The 23,093-nt window shown below is 36.5% G+C and overlaps 1 protein-coding gene across 4 annotated transcripts in view; it reads right to left on the bottom strand.

The window, feature by feature from the left end:
* Window positions 1-23,093, bottom strand: part of GRB14 (growth factor receptor bound protein 14) — a 61,574-nt gene that overhangs the window by 20,234 nt on the left and 18,247 nt on the right. For 2 of the 4 annotated variants that reach the window (XM_069861204.1, XM_069861202.1), the window contains exon 2: window positions 6,236-6,392. The exons of 1 other annotated variant lie outside the window; for it this stretch is intronic. In XM_069861204.1, the coding sequence (XP_069717305.1) occupies window positions 6,236-6,392 (157 nt within the window). Of the gene's footprint in view, window positions 1-6,235; window positions 6,393-9,294; window positions 9,503-23,093 lie in introns of those variants that run through there. One more of the 4 variants, XM_069861203.1, reaches the window with a different exon arrangement.

The following is a 23,093-nucleotide window of genomic DNA, read 5'->3' as shown; positions in this document are numbered from 1 at the left end:
ACCTGAACATAGTCTGTTAATCAGGTCCATGTTACACCACTTACTGTTCCACCTCAGCAGGGCCGAGCTTTTAGGGCAGGCCACACTGGGGGGGGTGGCAGTGGAGGGGTGTTTGTTCATGTTTTGTTGTTGTTTACGGGGGCAGCTGAGGGCTTTATTCTATTTCATGGCCAAATCCATGTTCTCCCTACAGAAGCCAGGCAGTTCCTGCTGTGAGACGCATGGGGCAGCAGGCAGCAGACCATGTCAACCAGTCACTCAGACTGTCTGGGGTGTCAGCAATGTCTTGCTCATGTTCCTTTCTCTAATGCATCATTTGTAAAGGGAAAGTTATCTGCAATATAGAAAAGCATTAATTGGTCTTTGTCTCCCCAGGCCTCTACTATGTCCCAAACCATTTCTAAAACTACAAAGGACCTTAAGGCCTTTCAGTGTTTTTGCAAAAACCAGGGATACTGAGAATTTCAGCAGTCATAGAACTAGCACCTGCAAAAAGGTAAGTAAGCCATGAAAAAGAACTAAAAAAGACAAAAAATAAGACAAAGTGAATCCTAATGTGTAGTTTGGCTTTTCAGTGGAGCGAGGAAGGAAAAAACGATTCAGTTATTTGTACCACATTATCAGCATTCTTGCTGCTTTAGCCTGCTTCTGCCGCTAAGATTCTTGAACGGATTTTTCAATTTTTCATCAATATGGAATGCACTTACAGGAAAGATACTTAAGAACTTTCCTGCAGATGTGTTGTGCATGCATATGTATTGCATACTCTGAGTAATGCCACAGGACTACTCATAGTGTAGGAAGCTAAGCATAAATCTTGACAGACTATGGATGATTTCCGTACAATATTATTTGTATTGCCTTTATTTTAATAATTTTCAGCAGCTTATGAAATCACTTTATAAAGAAAAGATGTACATACTTCCAAATTGGTATACAATTTTTGTGGCTAATTGTTTTGGACTTAAAATAATGAGAACATGATGGAGTTGAACAAAGTTGTATATGTTATTTAAATGATCATTGGCATCTCCAAATTTAAATTACACTCCAACAATGAACTCGCATTAAAAATAAGTCTAAGATCTAAACATAGTCTCCCCTGCCAATTATTCCTTCTTAACATACATTTCTGGTCACAGTCTCAAAAGGAAAAAACCAATTAAAAATATATTATTAAAACCATGTAACTCTCAATTTTCTGATCGCATTTTCTACACTTCATTGTATTATCATAAGGAATGCTAAGATATACTTTAAATGAATGTTGACACTCTCATATAAGTGCTTGTTGTTAGAAACTTTTTTGAAAAATCATAACAGATAGAAGAATAGTATAGATTTTTTTAAAAACTTAAGTAGGTATAACATTAAATTAATATAAACAGTAAATTTTTGCAAGTGGTCCTGGCTAAACAAAGAGCCAACTTTCTCAAAGTGTACAATGCACAACCTTCCAAAAGATAAAAAACAAAACTCATATTTCAAAACATTAAAGCCTCTTTAGAGTTACAGCATCTTTTTATTTATCTTCTCTTGCTACCTCTTTCATCCTGCTTCCACACTCTCCAGTCTGGTGGCTAACAGCCTTATTGTAGACTGCAGATCTATAAGCTTTATCAGGAAGTTTCCAGCTGGCAAATGTAGAGAAAATAAACTCATACAGCTAAATTTCACCTCAGCAGGAAAACATCAAGTTCATGACTAGCATAAGACAAAGCACTCTCATGATCTACAGATCAAGTACGGAAAAGTTAAACTTTTCCGAACTGAATTTAATGGATTCTTCATCGCACTTAACTCATTCTTTAGCCCATAAAGACAGAGACCAAGGATGCTGCAGGAAATTTTTATTTTGCAACCACATCAAACAAAACATAAAGTAATTCAGAAAACAAAACCAACAAAAAAAAAGTTGAAAAAATGAGTATTTTAAGATCTTGTACAGGCTGCTCTGCTCCAAACACATTCTTCAGATGCAGGGGTAAAGAGGCACTAAATAACTGAAGCTCTTACTCAAAACCAGCATTTTTTTCTTTCAGTTTTATAGAGAGAAAGTGCTCCTCTGGGATGACATTTAAAACTCTTAAATGCTTGGCATTGTGACATTTAAGAAAATATCATTTCCTCAAGACTTACTTCTCTGTACAAAAATAAGATATTCTGCATTACCTCAATGGGTAGGGATGCAGGTATTTCTTCGTTTTTAAGGTGTTGCATCACAGAATATTTTACAATTTATTCAACTTACTTTCTTGAAGGAACTGAAGCACCGTTAGTGTACTCCAAAACACAGCCCTGTAATCAAATCCCTAAATGTCACCATAAAAAACCTGCACTTTGGTTTAGTAAGATCATTTTTTCTCTTCCAGCTAAACTGGAGAATTTCTACCTTCTCCTCTACTATCTCTTGATTACTACTATCTCTAATATGAAGAGCAGTGCTACATCCAAAACAAAGTCTCCTTAACTATGGAAAGTAACAAAAGCACTAGAAAGAAGATTTAATATTGAAATGCACAATAGAACACATTTCAAATGGGCTCCACTCTAGCCAACAGCAGAGGAAAAGAATTTAAACTAAATAAAAAACAGAAAAGCTGTTGCCCAGTGCTATTGCACAATTAGTGCTTTGTGAGCCTTCCCACAGGCTACCTAAAAGAATGTAGATTGGGAAATTGAAATGAGACTGAAACATGATGATGTGCCTGGTGAAGGCACTATTACCTGCTCAAAGAGGAACCCTAGGACATGTCTATTCAGCTGCAGAAGCAAACAGAAAACTGTTTACAGTCAAGGCAAAAAAAATTCTCTCTGGAGAAGGAAAAATATCAGGATGAAGACAGCATTTTCCTTAAAAAGGAGAAGAGCTGTGGAAGAGATCTCTTTTCACACCCTGCCCTGTACAGGGGAATTGTAGTGGAAGTATGGGAACCCAGCACCAAGTTGGTAGGGATGACATGGCATCATCCAAATCTAGGCATACCTCAGCTGCTTTCAATAACCTTGGACAAGATAGAAATATCCAAAAATGTCTTTGAATACAATAGCTTGAGACAAAAATGGCATGTAGCAGCACACAGTTCTGAAATATATTGTGATTTATAGAGCTGTAAGAATTGTCACACTTTAGATATTTGAAATAGAGCCCAGGCTACGACAAAACTTCAGAGGTGGGTAGGAAGGCTGAGCATCCCCAGTGGTGAGGCAGAGGCAGTGTGCTGTGCAAAGTGTGGGTGTCCCGTTGGAGGCAGATGGGGTGCAGTGACAGGTACCCTGGAATGAGAGCACAAGTGGAGGAAGAATCTTATCTGCCCACCTGCCACAAGTCAACATCCCCTATTTAGAACTTGCCGTACAAAGCAATGAGGACAAGACCATGCTTAATGTTTAACAATACAGTTCCACACAAAAGGGTGTATAGGTTTGTGAAAACAGGAACATACAAATCATGGATTTATGTTTTCTCTTGGGTAGGAATTTTTTTCTTTTCTTTTTTAACCTTCACACGTCTCTATAGAACAATGAAGGCACAGTCCAGTGATTTAATTAATGTCTGTCTTGATTAAAAGCAGAATGCTGTGCTCAGCTCAGTAAGATTCATGCAATCATATCTAATTCAGGAGTATTCAGACAGCTGTTAGATATTAAAGAAAATATTCACTAATTGATGAATGAATTATTAATCCCCATCATAGTGGAATTTACACAGACACATACACCCACTCACAGTACTTTTTCTTTCTATATCCATTCATTACACTTGTTAGTAGAAAAAGACTGTCCAAATTTCCATGGGTAAAATATACAACACAATAATAATATAGAAAACAGTCCAAAACTAAATCATCATTTGAACTATATTGGTTCAGGCTACTTATCCAGTGCTTAAGAGTATGCTTAATCCAAGTCAAGATCAGCATGTTAAACCTTTCAAACAACACCAGATACAACATTTTCATAAAAATAAATCCATTATTATTCATTACTATTAAAAGGGGGGGGGGGGAAGATATCTCAAGCTGTTCCTTTCCTTCTAGTAGTAATGTCAAATTGTCATCCTCATCATCTAAGATTTTTTTTTTTAAAAGGAATGAACAATTCAACTTTTTGCAAAACTATGCCCAAAGCAGCTGGAGCAATCAGAAGCCTGTATAGTGAATGCAGGTCTCCAGACTGGCAGGCAAGCAGTTTTGAGAATTTCAGAATCTTAGGAAAAACCACTTTACAATTATTTTGATATTGAAATCTTCCAAGAAATCCTTCAGATTGAAGCAAGTACACTATTTGACAAGAAGTATACTGTGTAAATAATAAACCTGGAGAGAAACAACAGCGCTATTGTTCTGGCATGGTTTGTCAAGAGAGTCTTCTTCAGTAGTCAGTACACTATTTAAACATCAGCTACACTATAAAATACAAAAAACACTTCAACTTCACACTTCAGTATCATTGTCTAAAGACATTTTTATACCTCCTTTTCTGTAGCAGCCAGTCATTTACAGCTTCAACCCAGATTTAACTCTGACCTTACTCTGGGCTGGAAGCATCTTACAATTGATACATTCAGTGCGAAAGGTTATAAATATCTTTGAAATGTTACAAAGCAAGAAAAAAAAAAGAAAAATGTTTGTAGATGCCTTTATTGGATAAAGCAGCAGAAAAGGGCAGAAAACATTTTCAGCTTTCATAGTTCCTCTTTAATGTAAGGCTGTTAAACATAATACAGGCAGAGATGCAAAGCTCAGTTCATTTTACACAAATGCATGAGTCCAGATTCCCTAGATACATACACAGAAAAGGAGTTTAACAGTAGCTTTTAGCCATACATAAATATAAGAGGTGGGTAAGTGTGGTTTTGTTGTTTGGCTTGTTGTTGTTTTTGTTTTAACTCAACAGTACCAGACTTACCAGGTACCAGTGCGTTCTCTTCTGAGAATTAAGGAGTCCAAAGAGTTTCCTATGTATTTTAGAATGCAAAAGTCCCCAAAACATCTTCTTTCTCAAGTCACACTTTGCACTAGCAGCTGAACCTGTCCTTGAGGTTGCAGAAGTCATCGTACCTTTGGTACTCTAGTATACTCTAGTATAGTGCCAAAGTTCTAGATAAATATGGAAACTCTGAGAAACATGAAATTCAAACCATTTTTTCTATGGCATTTGTCGTCTACTAGATTTTTCTGATATAATTCCTTATCAAAATGAAACAAAAGACAGTACTAAAACATAGTACTGTAACAGGAAGTAAGATTGTCTGACTTCAGCATCAGTTCAATACTACATTTTAGCAGTGGGTTTCTAAACTCATCTTCGGCTGAGTGAAGTCTTTCCTGTGCTCTCTATTTTTTACATCTCTGGAAAGTTCCCCTTTCTCTCTATATTTAATTGGTCTTAATGTGTTTTTATACTGCAATATTACATCTATACATGACAAAAAGAAAAAGAGACCAGAAATTAAAATTAAGAGTTCTAATCTGGAATCAGATTCCACTTTTTAAACTGTATAATAGAAAAAGAAGCTTTTTCACTACACTAGAGGAACACTGATGACATGGAAGAAGTTCAGAGCATTTTGTTTTTAGCAGCTTAAATACTAAGCACAAAGCCATTTCAACACAGTTCACTGGTCCATAACTGTAAATTTAGAAGAATGGATTTGTTCTGCTTTTTAAGCAGTCCCATCCCAGAGTTCACAATAAATCTAGTCAAACTGATTGTATTGAAGGAAATTACTGACAACCTACTCTGTTCATGTTTCTGAAGACTGGGTCCTATTGTCCAGAGAGAATAGCCCTGTGTAACCGCTTTCTGTCCTTGATGTCATAAATTTCACTCAGGTGTGCTGAGAACAACAAAGATTTTATTTGCAATGAAAATAACCCAAGCCTTGTTAGAGATAAGCAGGAATTATGAGTAAAAGCAGAACTGCCAAAGAAAAGCAAGGGAGAGAGACGAAGGATTTGTAGTGAGAACTTTGACTTTAAGTGTCTTCCAAATCACTCCTACAGATGCAGATCAAGCAGCGTAAGGCAAATGTACTAGGACAAAACGTACTTCATAGACATGCTTTTGAAAAACAAAGAGAAAAAGAAGTAGCAAACCACCAAAAGAACAAAATCACACAAGGCCTCCCACACTTCTAAGCATTTCATTACAACTGTATTTCTATGGGAAAATAAAAACCAAACATCTTATTCACTGCTGTACTATTGTATGGTTATAGTATTGGTCTTACCTAAACCTGTGTGGGTAAGTTGTTCGAACAGAGTCCAGCTGTGGTCATCAATATAGTGGTTCTTCAATATCAACAGCTGACATACATCCCTGGCTGTTATATCACTTGGTACTTCCAAAGCTCTGCTAGTATCATCTTCACTATACACTTTAATAACCTGCAATAAATAGAAAAGCTAAAATATTCATAAGTTTAGTCCTTGATTCAGTTAGTCCAAATACGTTCCTCTCTCAGCATTATGACTGAGACAAGAACCTATACACACAGGAAGTGATACTAAACACAGCCATTCCTCTCTAGTGCAATGGAGCAATTGAGAATAAAACAGCTGAGCAAAGCACATCCCATTTCTAAATGTTGCTTCTGGACATCCCTTGCCATAGGACACTGGGCAGACTAGCACGTTCTCTTTAATAAAAACACTGCAATGGAGAGGTAAATAACCCCCGTGAAACTGTACATTTTTATATAAGCTAACAAAGAAATCAGAGGATAAACAGTGAAACTCAAGAATTCTGTGACTTCAGAATGGAAGAAAGATTGGATAAAGTAAGAATTAGTACAGAGAACAGCAATCAGATTCAAGATGCTCATAATTCTATAGATGATAGAAAGAGGAGACTCTATAAAGCCACTTCCAATTTTGACAAGCAAGAACTAGAACTGCTAGTGAAAAAAGGGATATATACACACAGAGAACCGAATTAGCCATACATTTAAAAGAATTACCATTATATTAGGACAAAAAGTAAATAGAGTGTTCTAGACAATGCACATGCAAAAAACTTATCACAAAGTACAGAATTTTTATCAAGTTTTATCTCAGTAGTTTTTCCAAGTTTCTTTATTCTATTAAGTATGTTGTAGGGGAGGAAAGCAGGGAATATAAACTCTCATAACTTATGCTTGTCATTATCATTTTTATATTTCAGTAAGAATATTATTTTTCAACATTGGTACATATTTTAAGAGTCCTAAGGAATGGTCCATTAAGTTCTTTAAGAGGTGAAGCTAAACTTGCTTATACTTAGTTTCAAATGAAGTGGCTAAGGAAGTCTTATTGCATATTGACTGACTCAAAGAAGGCATGACCATTTAGGTATCTTTTTCTGTATTTTGTTTCTCTAAAGGAGAATGAATCAAATAATCAGATGAATCAGTGAATTGGATGGAATTGATGCAAATGACTAGTGCTCTCTCTTTGTAAGCTCTGCACAGTGATTAATCCTATTAAAGTCAACACATTTTTTTTTGTAAGAGTAGAAAATAATTTCCTATACTTCACAGCAGTCAAGAAACTCAATACTCTGTTAGATTTCCTTTAATTCTTTTTTTTTAAAGTAAGCAAAGCCCAAAAGTTGAAAAATACTGATGGTCATGACACGAGGATAAACTTTTATCTGTGGTACTGTATGTTAGAATAGTAACATTGTTCCTGAAATAAAACAGATGTTTGAGATTTTACTATAAACACAAAAAGGCAGGTAAACATGAACAGTAGGTATAGAAGATTTGTTGCAACATTAAACACGCCACAAAAGTTTTCTGAGTATTCAGAAATGCACCAAGTGATCAATTCTGGAATGTATCTTTCTAACCTTTTGTATTTCAAACAGGCTATTTTCACCCTAAAGCCACTCAATGTCACAAGATCAGGAAATGAATACACTAATTCATCTTTAAGAATGGGATTTATTCCCCAATATTTGCCTAAGTAACACTGAGCAACATTATTCCTTCCCTATCAAAATAGAGAGAGTTTGAATGTTCATCCCTGGCACAGTGCCTGTTGTGCACTGTGCCAATGAAAAAACTAAGCAGCTCACTTGCTAGTGACAGTCTGGCCGTAACAGCAAGGAACTCAACACAGGTTAAACTACCCTGCCTACCCTGTCAGTGCCAAAGCACAGACCCCCTAAGGACAAAGGGCATCCAAGCCATTTTTAATTCACCTCAAAAATTGTCATCTCAGTTTATTCAATTTATGCATATTCATCAGAATACACAACACACCTCACCTGAATTTTATGTACAAAACCTAACTACCATTGTAAACCCTTCATTAAATATCAAGACAAAAGTTCTTACTTTAAATACAAACAAGCATGTTACTGTCACTCAGTCCTTAACTGCTACGTTACTAAACACATGCTCATTTCAAGCATCTAATGATCACAATCAGCAATGTATCGTTGCCCTAGCTTCTTCCAGCAGCTACTCCTCTAGTTTTGCCAAAGCTGCTAGGAAAGTGAGTAAGAACCTGCAACCGTATCACCTGCCCCCTGCTTCTCTTTTACTAATGGCAAAAATCCTAAAATTGCATCAATTGCATTGATGGCTTTACTCCTCTCCCAAACCCAATTTCTCTGTATGGAACTACATATACAACAATTCTGTTACAAACTTTAGCCCTGCATATTAAATCAGCATGAAGTCCATGATGATTTGCTTTAACATCTCAGCTAATAAATGATGACAGCTCAAGACTTCTACACAAGGTTCAGCCACACTTGCCACTACACCAATCTCCAGGATATGACAAATAAAATCAGGCTTCTGAAGCGGTGAAAAATCTCTCTCTATTCATGAATCAACCACCTCAACGCACAGCCTTTCCTGGGAAAACAGGCAGACCTTGGAGAAAGGCAATCCAAAGTTCCCACAGGCCTAAGCTACAGCCTAGTACTTACATTTAATACAAAAGGCAAAAAGACTATAACAGCATTGATTTCAATGATCTATCCTGCCAAATCAGCCATGGTTGATGGCTACAGTTGACTTTACCAGATGTCTATGCTTTGACACCATTCCCACAGCTAAGCAAAGGAGACTGGTAACAATGCATCCTGCTTGCAGTAGGGTCTTGTTCCACACACACAACTTCCTAAACTCCTATGCCAGTCACACAGAAATTATGTTCTGTGGTTCAGAATAAACAGGCCTGAATCACTCAAATGCCTGCAGTATCTACAAGGATTCAACAACTAAAAGAGGTGTCTGGCAGGGTGCGCTGTCAATGGAATGGAGGGCTGTGAGTAGACAAAACAGCATCCCATCACCTTAAAACATGTCCTGCTCTGGGCAGCACTGAAGGTCAGGGACAGCTTCATTAGTTTCTCCAGTAAGTCTGTGCCAGGATGAATCTAAAAGATTTTACAGGCTGAAGTACCAGAATGGAATGAGACAGTATAGAAGGGAAAAGGAAGGGAGAGAATTAAAGCTACTTTCCTTGTTCTAATATTGGACCAGATGACTGTTGTAGGTCCCCTCCAAAGGTAACTCTATTTTATTTCTCAATATTCACACAATAAAGCCATGGTGAAAATCCACACCAGCACTCTGGGTAGGGACCCTGCCAGCACATACTAGCAACTACAGTTTTCTCCATGTACTCATCAACTTAGGTGGTGTGCTTGTTTTACAGCAAGAGCACGTACAGACCATGCTGAGGCCCTTGATGAACGATTTCTACAGAAATCCGTTTTAAAGGGGTTAAGAGTCGCAGTGCAGATGACTACATTCTTATTGCTGAAGAAATAGAAAAAGACTTTTTAAAATGCTGAAGACAGCAACACAAGTCATGATAATGAGCTGCCTGTGGCCATTCAACTCGGGGAGTGGGAAGCCTTGGAGGTGGCCTTGGACTACAGGAGCACAGCTAAAACAAAACAAAACAACGTAACAAAATAAAAGAAAACACAGCAGAAAAAAAAACCCAGATTTATATTCTCTGTGAGTATTCTCACTTGGCTTTCTCAGTATGGGGAAATAAATCCTGCAGAAGTCTACGACAACAGATCACTCCAGCTCACAACTATGACATGTGCTCCCTTACAAAACACAAATGTTGTGCCCTTTTTCTCTTCCTTGCAAGGGATTCAAATACAGCAGGAGATATGCAGATATGCAGTCACCTAATAGACACTTCTAAACTTCTGTTACCATTTTAGTTTAATGAATTAAATGTGATGGTGCAAATCACACCCTTACAAGTGACCTTTGAAGGGTTTTTAATTAGAGTTGCTCAGTCTGCATTTCTGCTATGTTTGAAGCAAAGTCTCTTGTAGGATTTGCAGGGAATGTATTAGTTCAAAGGGGAGTGGATCACGTGAAACAGGATAAATTCAAAATTTTTCCTTGGAAATACATTGTAACAAATAACTCTTTTCCCAGAAGCAGAGGATGGTCCAAGAATTAAAGGTGGCAGGATTATGCTAAATATACAGTTATGCTGACCTCCTGTAGAAAGGAGGATGCTTGAGTGACCACTTCTTTACTTTTATTAGCAGTTAATATTAGCATCAGGCTGGTCAGCCACCCCCGCTCTCTTCCATTTTCTCCCCTGAAAATTTGTCTGAGAAGTAGCACACAAAAAAAGAGCTACTACTGAGTACAAGCTGTCATCACAGTTTTCACTAGCATGTACTCTCAAGCTTTGTTCTAAAGCAAGCAATTTAGCCTTCCTTGACTATACTTATTAGTAGACAGAAAAAGTTGCCTCAGTAGTGCTCAAATCTTCTTCTTTCCTGTCTGGTTTATAAATATGACGACATCTTTCCAGAAAACGAAACATCTCAATAGCTTACGCTTAAGACACTGCAATAAGAAATTAGCTGCTCCAAGATTTTCTTATAAGAGGAAAGCACCAAGCTGAGCATGACATGCATAAATCATATTCATTGCCTGGATGAGCAGGCAAGGAGGTACAGTTTTCCTGTGTGTCCTCTTTCCACTTCTCAATATATTAAAAATCAGCCAAGATCCCCAATGTATCTTTACCCTTCAAAACAATTATTTTAATAAGAAATGTTGCTTCAAAATAAAATATATACTTTTTTGTATTTTACTAATCATCCGAACTCAGACTGTAAAGTTGATGTTGACAAATACAACCCAGTATTTACTACAGAAAAGGAAAAAGGAGACCCTAGCTTTTATAGTAAAAAATATCATCAGAAGGAGAAAAAAAATTCAGAAACTGATTAAAAGAAGAAGTAAAATAGCACATAAGGTAAACAGTGTGGGAGAAGGAAGAGGAGCAAGAGAAGGCTGGACTTTACTCCCCCAGGTCTTCTTCCACACTCAACCACCATCTCTACCACAATAACTAAATAATGCATTTCATAGACTTTTAAGACAAGGTGTCCAAGTCTGATTCTTCAGAATCTTCAAGCCATCTGTTTTGGAAGTGCCAATCTGCAGAAACAGCTCAAACATATGGAAAGACCATACCCTGCAGTGAGGAATTTCAAATTTCAAACTAAGTCCTGACGTGAAAAAAGCCAGGTAGATCCAACAGAAAAAAAAAAACACACTCAGCACATAGAGCCCATATTTAGCTGCCTACATCAAAATGACCTGACATTTACATGACTCTTAATGCTCTTGTATACCTATTTAAAACAGTGGATGGTAGGCGCTTTAGAGAAAAAAAAAAAAAAAAAACAAACCAAAAACCTCAGACCACTTCATTTATAAAGATAGAAACATTTAATTTCAACTTATCATTTCTACAATTATTTTTTCCCCATGAATAAAATATCACACATTTTGTACTTAACATAAGTGTGATTGAAATTTTAACGTAAGTGCACAGTTATTATATGCAAACCCTGGCCTTAAAAAGTCTTACACACCAGGGTGCCATACTTCCCCTGAGATCCTGCTTGATACCGCGCTAACCTCTGTCTTTAGTGTTAAGCAATAGGTTATTTTCCTGAAGCATTTGTTCTCCAACTTCCAACCTCGCCCCCCAGTAGACAAAGTTTTTTTGCTTACTGATACTGGCAAAGAGTAGGGGAATTTGGAGTATATTTGAACTACTGTCCCAGTTTAGCCAGTAGCTAAACAATGGGCACCTGCTCTCTCACTTTCCTCCAACTGGGGATAAGAATTGGAAAAGGAAAGGAAGATCCATGGGTTAAAATAAAAACAGTTTACAATAATAATAATAATACACAAAACTATGCTTAGACCATCCCTGAGCACCCGTCACAGAACACGTGCTCCCAGCAGTGAAAGCCAGATAGCGAACGCTGCAAGAACTGCAGTTCCAGCAAACATGAGGAGCACAGCAAGTGCAGAGATCACAGCTGATGCAGAGATTCCTGAGCAGCACAGCAGTGGGAGAAGAATGTACCAAGAGCAAGCAGGAGACACGAGCGCCATCCCCGGAAAACTTCCTGCTTAGAGTACAATGTTCATGGTATGGAGCACTTCTGACAACTGTCCTGACTCCGCTCCTCCCAGCTTTCTACACCTGCTTACTTGCAAGACATAAGAAACTGAGAAAGGTCTTTGGTTTTCCCAGCAACAACTATAAATGTCTGTATTTTTCAGCATTCTTCTCACACTAAAAGCAAGAGAAAACAGTAACTGCTGAGAAGAAAATTAATTCTATCCCAGGCAAGTATAAACACTGCCTAGCTACAATTAAAACCAATATTTGTTATCAGTTGTGTTCTCACACTAAGTCTAAAATGTTGCAGGTACTGAGAAGTGCAGCTACTGAGAAGAAAATTGACTCTATCCCAGCCAAAACCAAGACAACTACAACGGAAGCACTTCAATTTCTAGCCTTTTTAACTATTCTATGACTTATAGCAGTAGTCTGTCATGGTTTTAGAGAGAATCAGCAAAACTCCACATTCATAGAAATATTTAAGGGCAGGTTAACTCATGACTAGTTAAAAAAAATAAAGAATGAAGTTTACTGTCTTCATTATCAGGTGTGAGTTAGAAGGCCTACTTCTGGTTCTGGAGGAACCAGAGGGAAGATTTTCAGGCCAAAAGGATTCTCACAGTTTGCAGAAATCTACAACTGTTATTAAGACCAAAAAAAAAAAAAAGTGTGCATCATGATAAACTGCATTTGCTCCTTTTAAAGCAATTATATTCTCAATCAATGCAAGAGGAGCTTTCAAAAATTTGTCCTGTGCAAGTCTGTGTGAGGAATGAATATAGAGAACTGAAGAACAGAAACAAATAACAGAGGATACATTAATATTTTAGGCACCCCAACCCACAATGGTAGTTGTTAAGCCTGTAGAACTCTCTCCTAGAAGGAGGGCTCACAAGACACCACGTAATTGATGCACAGACTTGCCAACATGTACAATCCAGCTGGTAGGAACTGAAATCCCCAATGATTATGAACAAGTACCTGGAAACCTGTCCATGGGGGAAGAGGGCAAATCTGAGTTCCAACATGCAATCAAAAAAAACAAAATACAGGTCGTGGTGAATCCTGAGTTCTTATTTGGAACACAGCATAGCTTCAAGAGGCAGAAGGAACACTGCTCCCATGCTGAAATAATATACAGTATGTATAAACAGTAGTTTAGGTGACACCAGAATTAGATAAAATCTCTGCCATGCACAGGCTCCTTATATTCCTATCACCTTCAGGAAGGGAAATTTTAAGACCCTTTAGCTAGCAACAATTTCTGTTCTATGGCTCAAATTTTCTAGAATATTTTGCTTTATTCTAAAGGTAAAATGCAAAAAAATTATTTTAAAAAGCCAAAAAAGGCAGACTGGACACTATAGAAGTGACATGAAATGAAATTAAACTGTCATCTTCAGTAGGACCACCCAAGGCTAATAAGGAAAGTTAAGCACCTTGTATGGCTTTTGAAGCATATATTGAAGATTTGGGAGATCAATTTAAAGAATGTGATGGTAAGCCAAGTCACTGATAACAAGGGCAGCAAACATCAAAGAATGAAGTAGCTGCCTGAAGAAGGAAGAGCTGTTCTTCCATGTTACCAAAACTGAACTTTGCGGATACCTAATATTGATAGACCAAGGTACAGTCCCACAAGCACTAAAAGATATAAAACCACCAATAATTAATTATGCCTGTCTTGCAATGAAATCAAAGTTCTAAGAAAGGAAGACCAAAGTCTAGGATAATTGCCTACCTTTACACAGCCTAGAAAAATCTCATATTGTTTCCTAAATCTAACCATTTTCAAAATGACATTTCAAAGAGCAAAAATGCCAATTTCCAGCCTTTACTCAACTATAAGACCACTGACAAGCTCCATTTCTCTAGCAATTCATTAATTTGTTGCCTCAAACACAATTCATTCTTTTACACCCAAATATTCTGTCAGAAGATATTAAAAAATGTTTAATTTCACAGCTACAGTATGCACATATTATCAACACAAACAATTTCTATTTATTTTCTGTAGGAGTCTTCCGGTATTTTACTTTTGCACTATGACAAGTGTCTTCATTACACAGTCCACATATTCACTACCCTCCCCTATACTCTTAGTACAGACTCCATGCCCTACCTAATCCAGCACAAGATTAACCATCCCATGAATGAAAAAGATCACACACACATGAAAGGAACTAGTAGCAATGTGAGGAAGTACCAAAAAACATCTGAGATTACCTGTAGGCAAAACCGGTCCAATTCTTAATTTGAAAATATGTATTTGCCATCTGGCTTTGGGTAAGTCTGTATTAGTTCTTCAGTTCCCTTTTTGTAAAATGGGGCAGAGAAACTGAAATCTCTTTCTTTGCAGCAGAGCAACACATTGAACTCATTAAGATTTGTAAAGCACTTAGACTTCCTCATATGACTACTGCTTTAGATGTGTAAATATGTTGTATTATAAAGAAAGAGGTTAAATTATGCAGATCTCCAAATTATAATAAGCTATGTGCAAAAATATACCAGCAAAGTTCTTTCAAATGAAGGTTATGACAATCACATTATAATGTTAGAAAAAAATGGCAGAATGAGGACAATGCTGACGTGCAATCATCTCAAAGACAATGTTAGTGACACTGAAGAGAAACAAGTTTTGAAAGACAACAGGAAAGTTGAATAATAAATATCATTATTTAATCCTGAATTTGATACATTCCTTTTTTTCCAATATTGGTCAACACAAGCAAAATATAGTTATACACTGTAATAAAATAGTTACAGAAGAACTCATTTCTCTGTATAAAACTAAACAAAATGCAAATTCTAGAGAAAGCAACTTCATCAGCAAAATTTCAAATAATACAATTCCATGGAAAAGCAGAATGGCATGGAATAAAGTAATTTCAGGCTCTTACTCATACTAACCTTAAAATCAGAGAGAGAACTCACGTCTTAGAAACCATGATAAGAATAAGTCTTATGAGTAACGCTAAGTGTTGTACATTAACATCTGACACAAAGCTATTTGAAAAACCTCTTGGTCCTGGGAAAGGTAAAAGGTTCCTATTCCTGTCTTCCATGTACCACTTACTTACAGACAGCTAATCAAATACAGGTCACTTCTCGACCTCAGTGCTCAGTACGCATGGCTCCCCAGTTAATCTAAACCCTATACATAGACACGGAGATCTCAATTATCAAGACTTATCAAGAGTTTTACATCTTCCTGTCTACTAAAAATAAATAAATAAATAATGATGAACGAGTGAAACTTGGGTAAAATTCTTTAACCAAAGGAAAGCAATTGTAAAACTCAGTGGAGAACATAACATAATTCAGCTTCTAAACAAGTATATTTGTACGCAAGCTAACCATGCATCACCACCTCTTTGTGTCAGAATCACGAAGCTCTTTCATGTAGTCCAGTATGTCCAACCAATACATCTCATTGCATAAAGCTTAAGTTACTTAGGCTAAATGTACGTGTTTTATGACCCATTATTTTAACTCAGAGCTACCTTTATATTTCACATGAAATTCACAGAAAATAGTTAAAATAACTAGGAAGGTACAAAAATCAGCTAAGAGTTTCATATTTTGCCCTCAAGCCAAGTCTTTTATGATAAAAGTTCAAAAGCTTCATTGTTTCAGATTTGAAGATCTCAATATTCAGACTAAACTTGATTGCTGCATTAAGGTTAAGACGCATGTAGTTTCACATCAACTTTTTTCATGAAAAGTTAATTTAGTAGAGGCAAACAGCTTATTAGCCCTGTTAATAAACTTATGTTATTTAGTACTTCAGTCCGTTGTTTCAACACAGCCTGCTAAATCTTAACTTTACATAGCTTTTATATCATTACTAGTAATACAAATCTTTACATTTTACTATATACTTTTACTATATACATTTTACTAGCAACATTTAAAATACAATTAATACACTTACCACATAGTGATGGAAAAACATCCAGTTAGACTAACCAGACTTAAAAAGAGGGATAGAATGAAAAAATCATACTAGAGGGTTCAAGGAATCTGACTTGAAAGAGGAACTTCAGTATTTAATTTAAAAAAAAAAATAGTTTGTGAAATAGAAAATTAACAGAAAATTAAAAAGTGCCCAGTGCACCAGAGTTCTTTACCCCACAAACTACAAATACGGTAGAAATTATCCACATACTACTATACTTTCCAAAGAAGTCATGTAAGAAGATAGGGGGGAAAAGAAATTTCATTATAAAGCCATTAAAAGATACCTCTGGATTTTTGTTTTCTACATACAACAAAGTTAAGGGCAGAATGTTATCAACCTCATGTTTGAATAGCTTGTCCCTATTTATGTCAAAGCACTAGCATTATTTAAATGAGGCTTTCTGTATTTGATAGTGCAGTTTGTCCAACATATCCTTCGCTTGTCAGAGATAAATAGAATGTTGTGTTCCAGCACAACAGAAAGCAAATCTGTTACTGCCACATTCTGGCTGCACTCTATGTTTCTGAAGAGATACCAGCTAAAAAAAGAAGTACCTATTGTTTCTACCAGGTTTTTTACACTATGTTGCTGGTTTCTCAGTAAAGCAGATCTCTTGCTGAAGTTCAGAAAGACCAAGTCTATGAATAACACATTAAGAGACCAGTCAGTTTCCCATTTCCTTTGCAGTAGTCCGAAAATAATTCTTTTAATTAGAAAAAGAAAAAAAATTATAATGTGTTTTCTTAAAACTTTGGTTTGAATCTTACACAGACATTGTTCCTTGGGGCTTGAACTACAACACAGCTTCAAAGTAAAGAATGCCTTTGTCATCACTTTTATCACCTATATATTCCCATGGAGGTCACCAGATGAGAAAAGAACATACTCTGTAAGACTAAGCAAAGTTTAGATTTTTAGCTAAAGAAGATAGTTTAGAATTTTTCTCAAAATGTCTAGAATGGTACAGGGAAAAGTGCAGAGTAAGTATGACAAAGGCTATGTAGTTTAACCTACTATAATAAACAGTTGGTTTAGAATGCTGACGCACTTTCCCTCTTGATGTAAGACTTTGCTGGATCAAATTACCACATCCTTCCAGGCCAGCACCATATCTCTGGTTATCTGTTTCAAATCATGGGTGCTGCATAATGACAAGGTTTAACTGCTGTAGAAGAGTTATTCTGACAGAACATTTCATCCCACAATACTTTTCAACTTGTCTTTCACGTTATTCATTTAGCATTACTCCTGCCAGCCAAAGCATAAAATCCCAGTAAAGAGTAAATCCTGCAATAAAGCTAGTAAGCCTACTCAAAACAGGTAAAACCTTAAACTACACACTGTCACGCTGTTACACACACATCAGAAAATTTTGCTAACAAATCCAAACCACCACAGGAACAGAAAAAAAAAGACCAGGAGGTACCAGGTCATGGAAATCAGGGCTTGTAATTGTCAGCAAAAATATAACAGCAATCTAATGCAGAAGACACGAAAACAAGTGAATAAAGTGGAACAAAAAGATAATGTTAAGTGATGATGTAGAAATAGGAGAGACTAGTAATTTCAGAACTTCAGTGGATTTTGACGATATTTACCTCTAATCCTTTGTTCCAAAACAAAAAAATGAGGTGTGTAGAATGAACAGCCTTAAGTCATACAGGAAAACTGAGAAGTTAGTAGCACATTTCTCATATCTACACGTGCCATGATACCCTACATTCAGAGGTCTGGGTTGTCTGGTTGTCACTTTCCTTCGTCACATGCAAGTCACGTGTATATTATAATAAATGTATAGGGGGGAGGGGGTTTGTGTTATGATCCTCCTATAAGTCTTGTCAAACAGGATACCCAAAAAGATGGTGACAGACACCAATCCAATAAGTTACAGTCAACGGGACCACAGGAAAAGTAACAAAATTGAGGGCTTGCATATACAGCTGGGGGATAATTTGATGAGCTAGTTAAGTCTGAGCTAGTTAAGCTAATATAAGACAGTCAGATATTCAGTCTAGATACTTCTGAATTTTTCACCTCTTACAAAAGGGAATTAACTGGTTCAGAAAAGCAGTCTAAATGGTCTAAGAAAAATGCACGATGTTACATTAAGGCAAAGGTCATAGGTGGAAATGATATGATATGCAACAAGAGCGATGAAAAAGTCTGTGAAGAAATCAGTATGCTGAGGAATAGTGGAAAAAAAACCCCAAGATACTAGTAGGAAACAAAGGAAAAGCACTAAGGGTGTCAAGTGAACACTTCCTCCCAGGTCTCAGTCCTTCATAAGAATTTCAGTGGTGCCAAAGACACAAATAACAGGAATTTATAATCTTAGGGATATGCAATGCATGGGAAAGAAAGGAACCAAAGATTTCTCTCCAAGTTAACATTTTTAATGCCCAAGCATGTGTATTGGTAGAGATACAGGTTGGCAGTCCAAGAAGGCTATTACAGTCTGCCAGACTGTAATTAACTATGTTACATGAAATGTGATGAACTATGATATATATATATATCTCATATATATGAGATATATATCTCATATATATGATAAGAGTCTATTAACTCTGACTCAAGAAACTGTATATGTATTCTTGGAAAGTGTGACTTGCTAAGTTTGACGCACCTTGCTTTGTATTGTTCCCTAGGCACCCATTTGCACTGTACTGTGCCAGAATAAATCTGTTCTCATTTAACTACTTTAAACTATGAAAAACACTTTGCCATGAAATAATGTAATCATAAACAAAGGGCTGAAAGCAAAGTGCAAGAGACAAAGGCAGACTGGAATTAAGGTAAAATTTCCAGTGTTAAAATATAATTATATTGGTTCAGAAGTTTTGCTCATATCATCAGAACTTCTTTGTTAGGTCCTTAGGACAGGTGGCTTTTTGTTGTGTTGGTCCTGCCTCTGTTCCTGACCCACAGGCAGAAAAATATGGAGTGGGGGAGCACGGGGTATGGCCAGTACCCAAAGAGACGGCACGAAAATGAGGAAGAAAGCAAGCTTTAATATGAATAATCCTCTGGTGCAAGGTGATGAATTTTCTTTGTAAACATAAATATATGTTTATTTCATCAAATGTAAATAAAATCTAATTTTTCAAGTACTTGCTTATGTTGAAAAGCAACTTGTATGTTCAAAGTAACACACAAAAGACATAAGCAAGGGAAATTTGATATTTCACATAGGTCTGACACCAATGCCTTGTATGCAGCTTGTTGTGTTTCTCCATACACAGCAATGCAGCATAATCAGCATGGGGCTTACTACCACTAGAAATAGCTATTCAGCAATAGCTCTTGATATACTTCAAGGCTAGATAACACAGTCTGAAGGTCAAGTTCTGACTTCTTGGAGCATAATTTATTCAAGAGGAAACTAAAGTACTAGAGCTAGAAAATGGCCAAGCACTTTCTCCAACTGATGAAAAAGATGTTTTTTTCCAAAGGATTTCTCCCAACAGAAAAGGATTATGAGAGGAGTAGGGCACTAAACTGCCAATTTCTTTGGTTACTGTATGAAGAATGTTAGATGTTCAAAGAAGGCAAGAAGAAACTGCAAAGCATTTCAAAGATTTGTTCAAGAACTGAAGACGGAGAAGAGACAGAGTGCAACGTTAATTGTGCCACTAAAACTTGTCAAACTATACAAGGGACAAGTAATGACCGAGTGTATTAAAACACTGAGATTTTAAAAGACCTATTTAAAAAGCTCTCTGCACGTATTACACACTCTCGCATGCATGCACACACACACACATATATATATATACACCTTTCATGCCAACTATGCAGCCTAGTGCTATACATTTTCAACTCCAAGATCATTAGCAATTTTGTGTACACAATACTGTGTTAAAATGTGATTGCTTGTAGAGAATGAAAAGTCACAGGATAGAAAAATCCTTCCTCTACACCCCAGCAGCTGAACTATAGGGTCTGCTAAAGTTAGTCCTACTTTGATTTCATTTATATATGTGGGATCAATTTTATACATAATAAAATGTTAGGAAGCTTTACTGGCTTCATGTTGTTCAAAGCAGGAAAAACAACTGGCCAAATGGACTGCTATACCAGGTGCCTGCTAATATTCAAAGCAAAAGCTGGTCCCAGAACCCTTCAAGTATAGTATCAGATCTAGATTTATTCGGTGAACTTTATCAAGGAAGAGAAAAGTCCTGCAATACCTTCCCCAAAGGGGGCTCTGTTAGTAACTCCCTCCTAAGCAGTCCCGAGACCTAACCAGACCTCTTCCACAATGACAGAAAATGCTAGTCTGCCACCCTCCTTCCTTCAAAGCAAATCTCAAGCATTGCACCCACCTCTATTGTGAGTAGGTAACTTATCATTTGCAAGTACAGTATGACAAGATGACAGTTAATGAATGCTTTCGTAGCTAACATAAGTTGTATGGTCCCTCAACTGAGGTAGATACCTGTAAAATTAGTTTCACAAAGTTTTTGTATATTATCAAGACGAAGAAAGAACTGCAGATCTCCTTAAACAAAATCCAGCTATTTTAGCTATCTAGTATATGTTAAATATATTAAGGTGGCAAGATCTTTCCTAAAGCCTACAAACTAGCTGGGCCTTGTAGCAAATTTAAACATAAACTTCTTCCAAAAAACCTACTATCAGTCTCCTGAATTGAGTTTGGGCCTCTGTCCATTCCCATATATACTCCTTCTCCTCAACCTTCCTCAGCTCTTGTTCTAGCTCAAAACCTTTACTATTTATATCCAGCTCTGCAGATCCAGTAGCAGCATATCCTCATGCTTTGTCCTAGTAACCCTCGTGCTTTATCCTAGTAAATCTTAGCCATAAAACAAAATATTCCATCAAGAATAAGACCTTACAGTGATTCAAATACTTTACCTCAACCATCACAGGCTTTCTGAACGCTGTTTCTAAAGATTTTAAAGAACACTCAAGTCCATCTCCTACTCAAATCTCTTATCTGTCTTCAAATCTTTGTAGGATTTTACCCTTTATTTTATTACCATATTATATTATTTATTATTATATTTCTTTTATTTTTATGAGTGTGCAAAAGACAAAAAGGGCACAGATACTGTTTATGCATCTTTAAATGACTATTTTTCAAACTGTCCTTATGAAGAGATGTTTCATACATGAACGCTTCTGTCTGCCTCCAGTTATTTTATAAAAGGTATCCATTTAATGACACCATTATCATGTCACTTAAAGTGCCGTATGTAAAATTCCTGAATTAGCACATTGGCCTTTCATCTCAGGGAACCTAAAGCAAAACTGAAAAATTACTTTCATGCTCTTAGCCTTGCAGACAGACATTAGTAATTCTCAGTACAATTTGGCTTAAGTGACCATTTTTCCTTGGGGGAGGGATGAGCGTTGATTAAAGCAGCATGTGACTTCAGGCCAGAAAAATAGACAGAATAAAGATGCAAAAGAATCTTGAAATTTGCACACTTATACATGTCCTAGATTTGAGCAATCTAAACTACATACTCCTTTTCTAATCAATATTTCTTCCATTTAAAAGACATTATAACATCTCTTCAAGAATCACTGGAAATTATTCAGCTGTAATACATACTGTCAGTGTCCACAAGGCTTTTTAACATCATGTGTCCTAGTATGCTATGAAGTTCCCAGCTGCTGTGGAAAAAAATACAGCTCTCACTGTTTGTATAATTCACATTCAGCATCAGGTGCATAAGTACTGTTCTACTCACCACACAGCAAGTCCAGCAGACTTTTGGGTGTTTATCATAAATAAATGATTGGACTTCAACTGGCTGTAAATCAATGTTTTGAATGCATTATGATCTTTTCTTAAAAACATTTTTACAAGAGTACAAAGTTATTCATACAAAAGATAAAGAAGACATTTACTCTAACTGTGTTAGATTAATTATATCTAGTCTAGTCTATATACACGGTATAAATTTGTTTTTAATAGTATTCAATATGCAGAATTCCCTATGCTTATTAAGCAAGTCATTTTTCTGCCTGTGCTAAAAGACCCCTTGGAATCTAAATGAGGCACTATAGCTTTAGTTAAAAATATATTACTTAAGCATAAAACATGTCAACTGTGATAAGTACTTCATACCAGATTTTAAAACAGAAAGAAGCATGAAATAACTTTGGATAAAGCATATTAGATATTCGGAATGAAAATGAGGAAAAAAACCATGTATTCACGAAACTGGCAGAACAGCCAGATTAGCACATTGATAATCCTAAATTTTACCTTCTATGAAGGAGGGGGGAATAAAAAAAAAGAAGGAAAAAAAAAAGGCTTGCCATTTTTGTAGTACCATAATTAAACTCAACTTCCCACACAATCACTGATCCCATGAATTTAAGTAATAATGACTGCAGACGATATACACATACAGCCTAAAATAATACTTTAGGAGCCAATACTTATGTCTCTCTTGACTGTGCGGCGCTACTATAACATTCTTAAAACTTCCAGGCAAATTTACGCATGCAAAAATGTTACCCTTTACAAAAAAAGGCTCTTTCTTGACTGCTTTCCTGCCTTCCCTCCCTGCAGGATTCCAGTTCCAGAAATTAGGATAGTGCTACAGAAATAACAGAAGCACCTTCTGAATAGAGAAGAAATACTTTCAGAAGGAATTCTACATGTATAGATACAAACATCACAAGCATGAACAGGAGTATTAAATTCAGCATACAGTGAGCCCTCAGTAAGGACA

Source organism: Phaenicophaeus curvirostris, chromosome 7, assembly GCF_032191515.1.
Source record: "Phaenicophaeus curvirostris isolate KB17595 chromosome 7, BPBGC_Pcur_1.0, whole genome shotgun sequence".
Taxonomy (NCBI): domain Eukaryota; kingdom Metazoa; phylum Chordata; class Aves; order Cuculiformes; family Cuculidae; genus Phaenicophaeus; species Phaenicophaeus curvirostris.
Note: the sequence above shows the minus strand (reverse complement) of the source record. Positions and strands in the feature narration are given on the sequence as shown.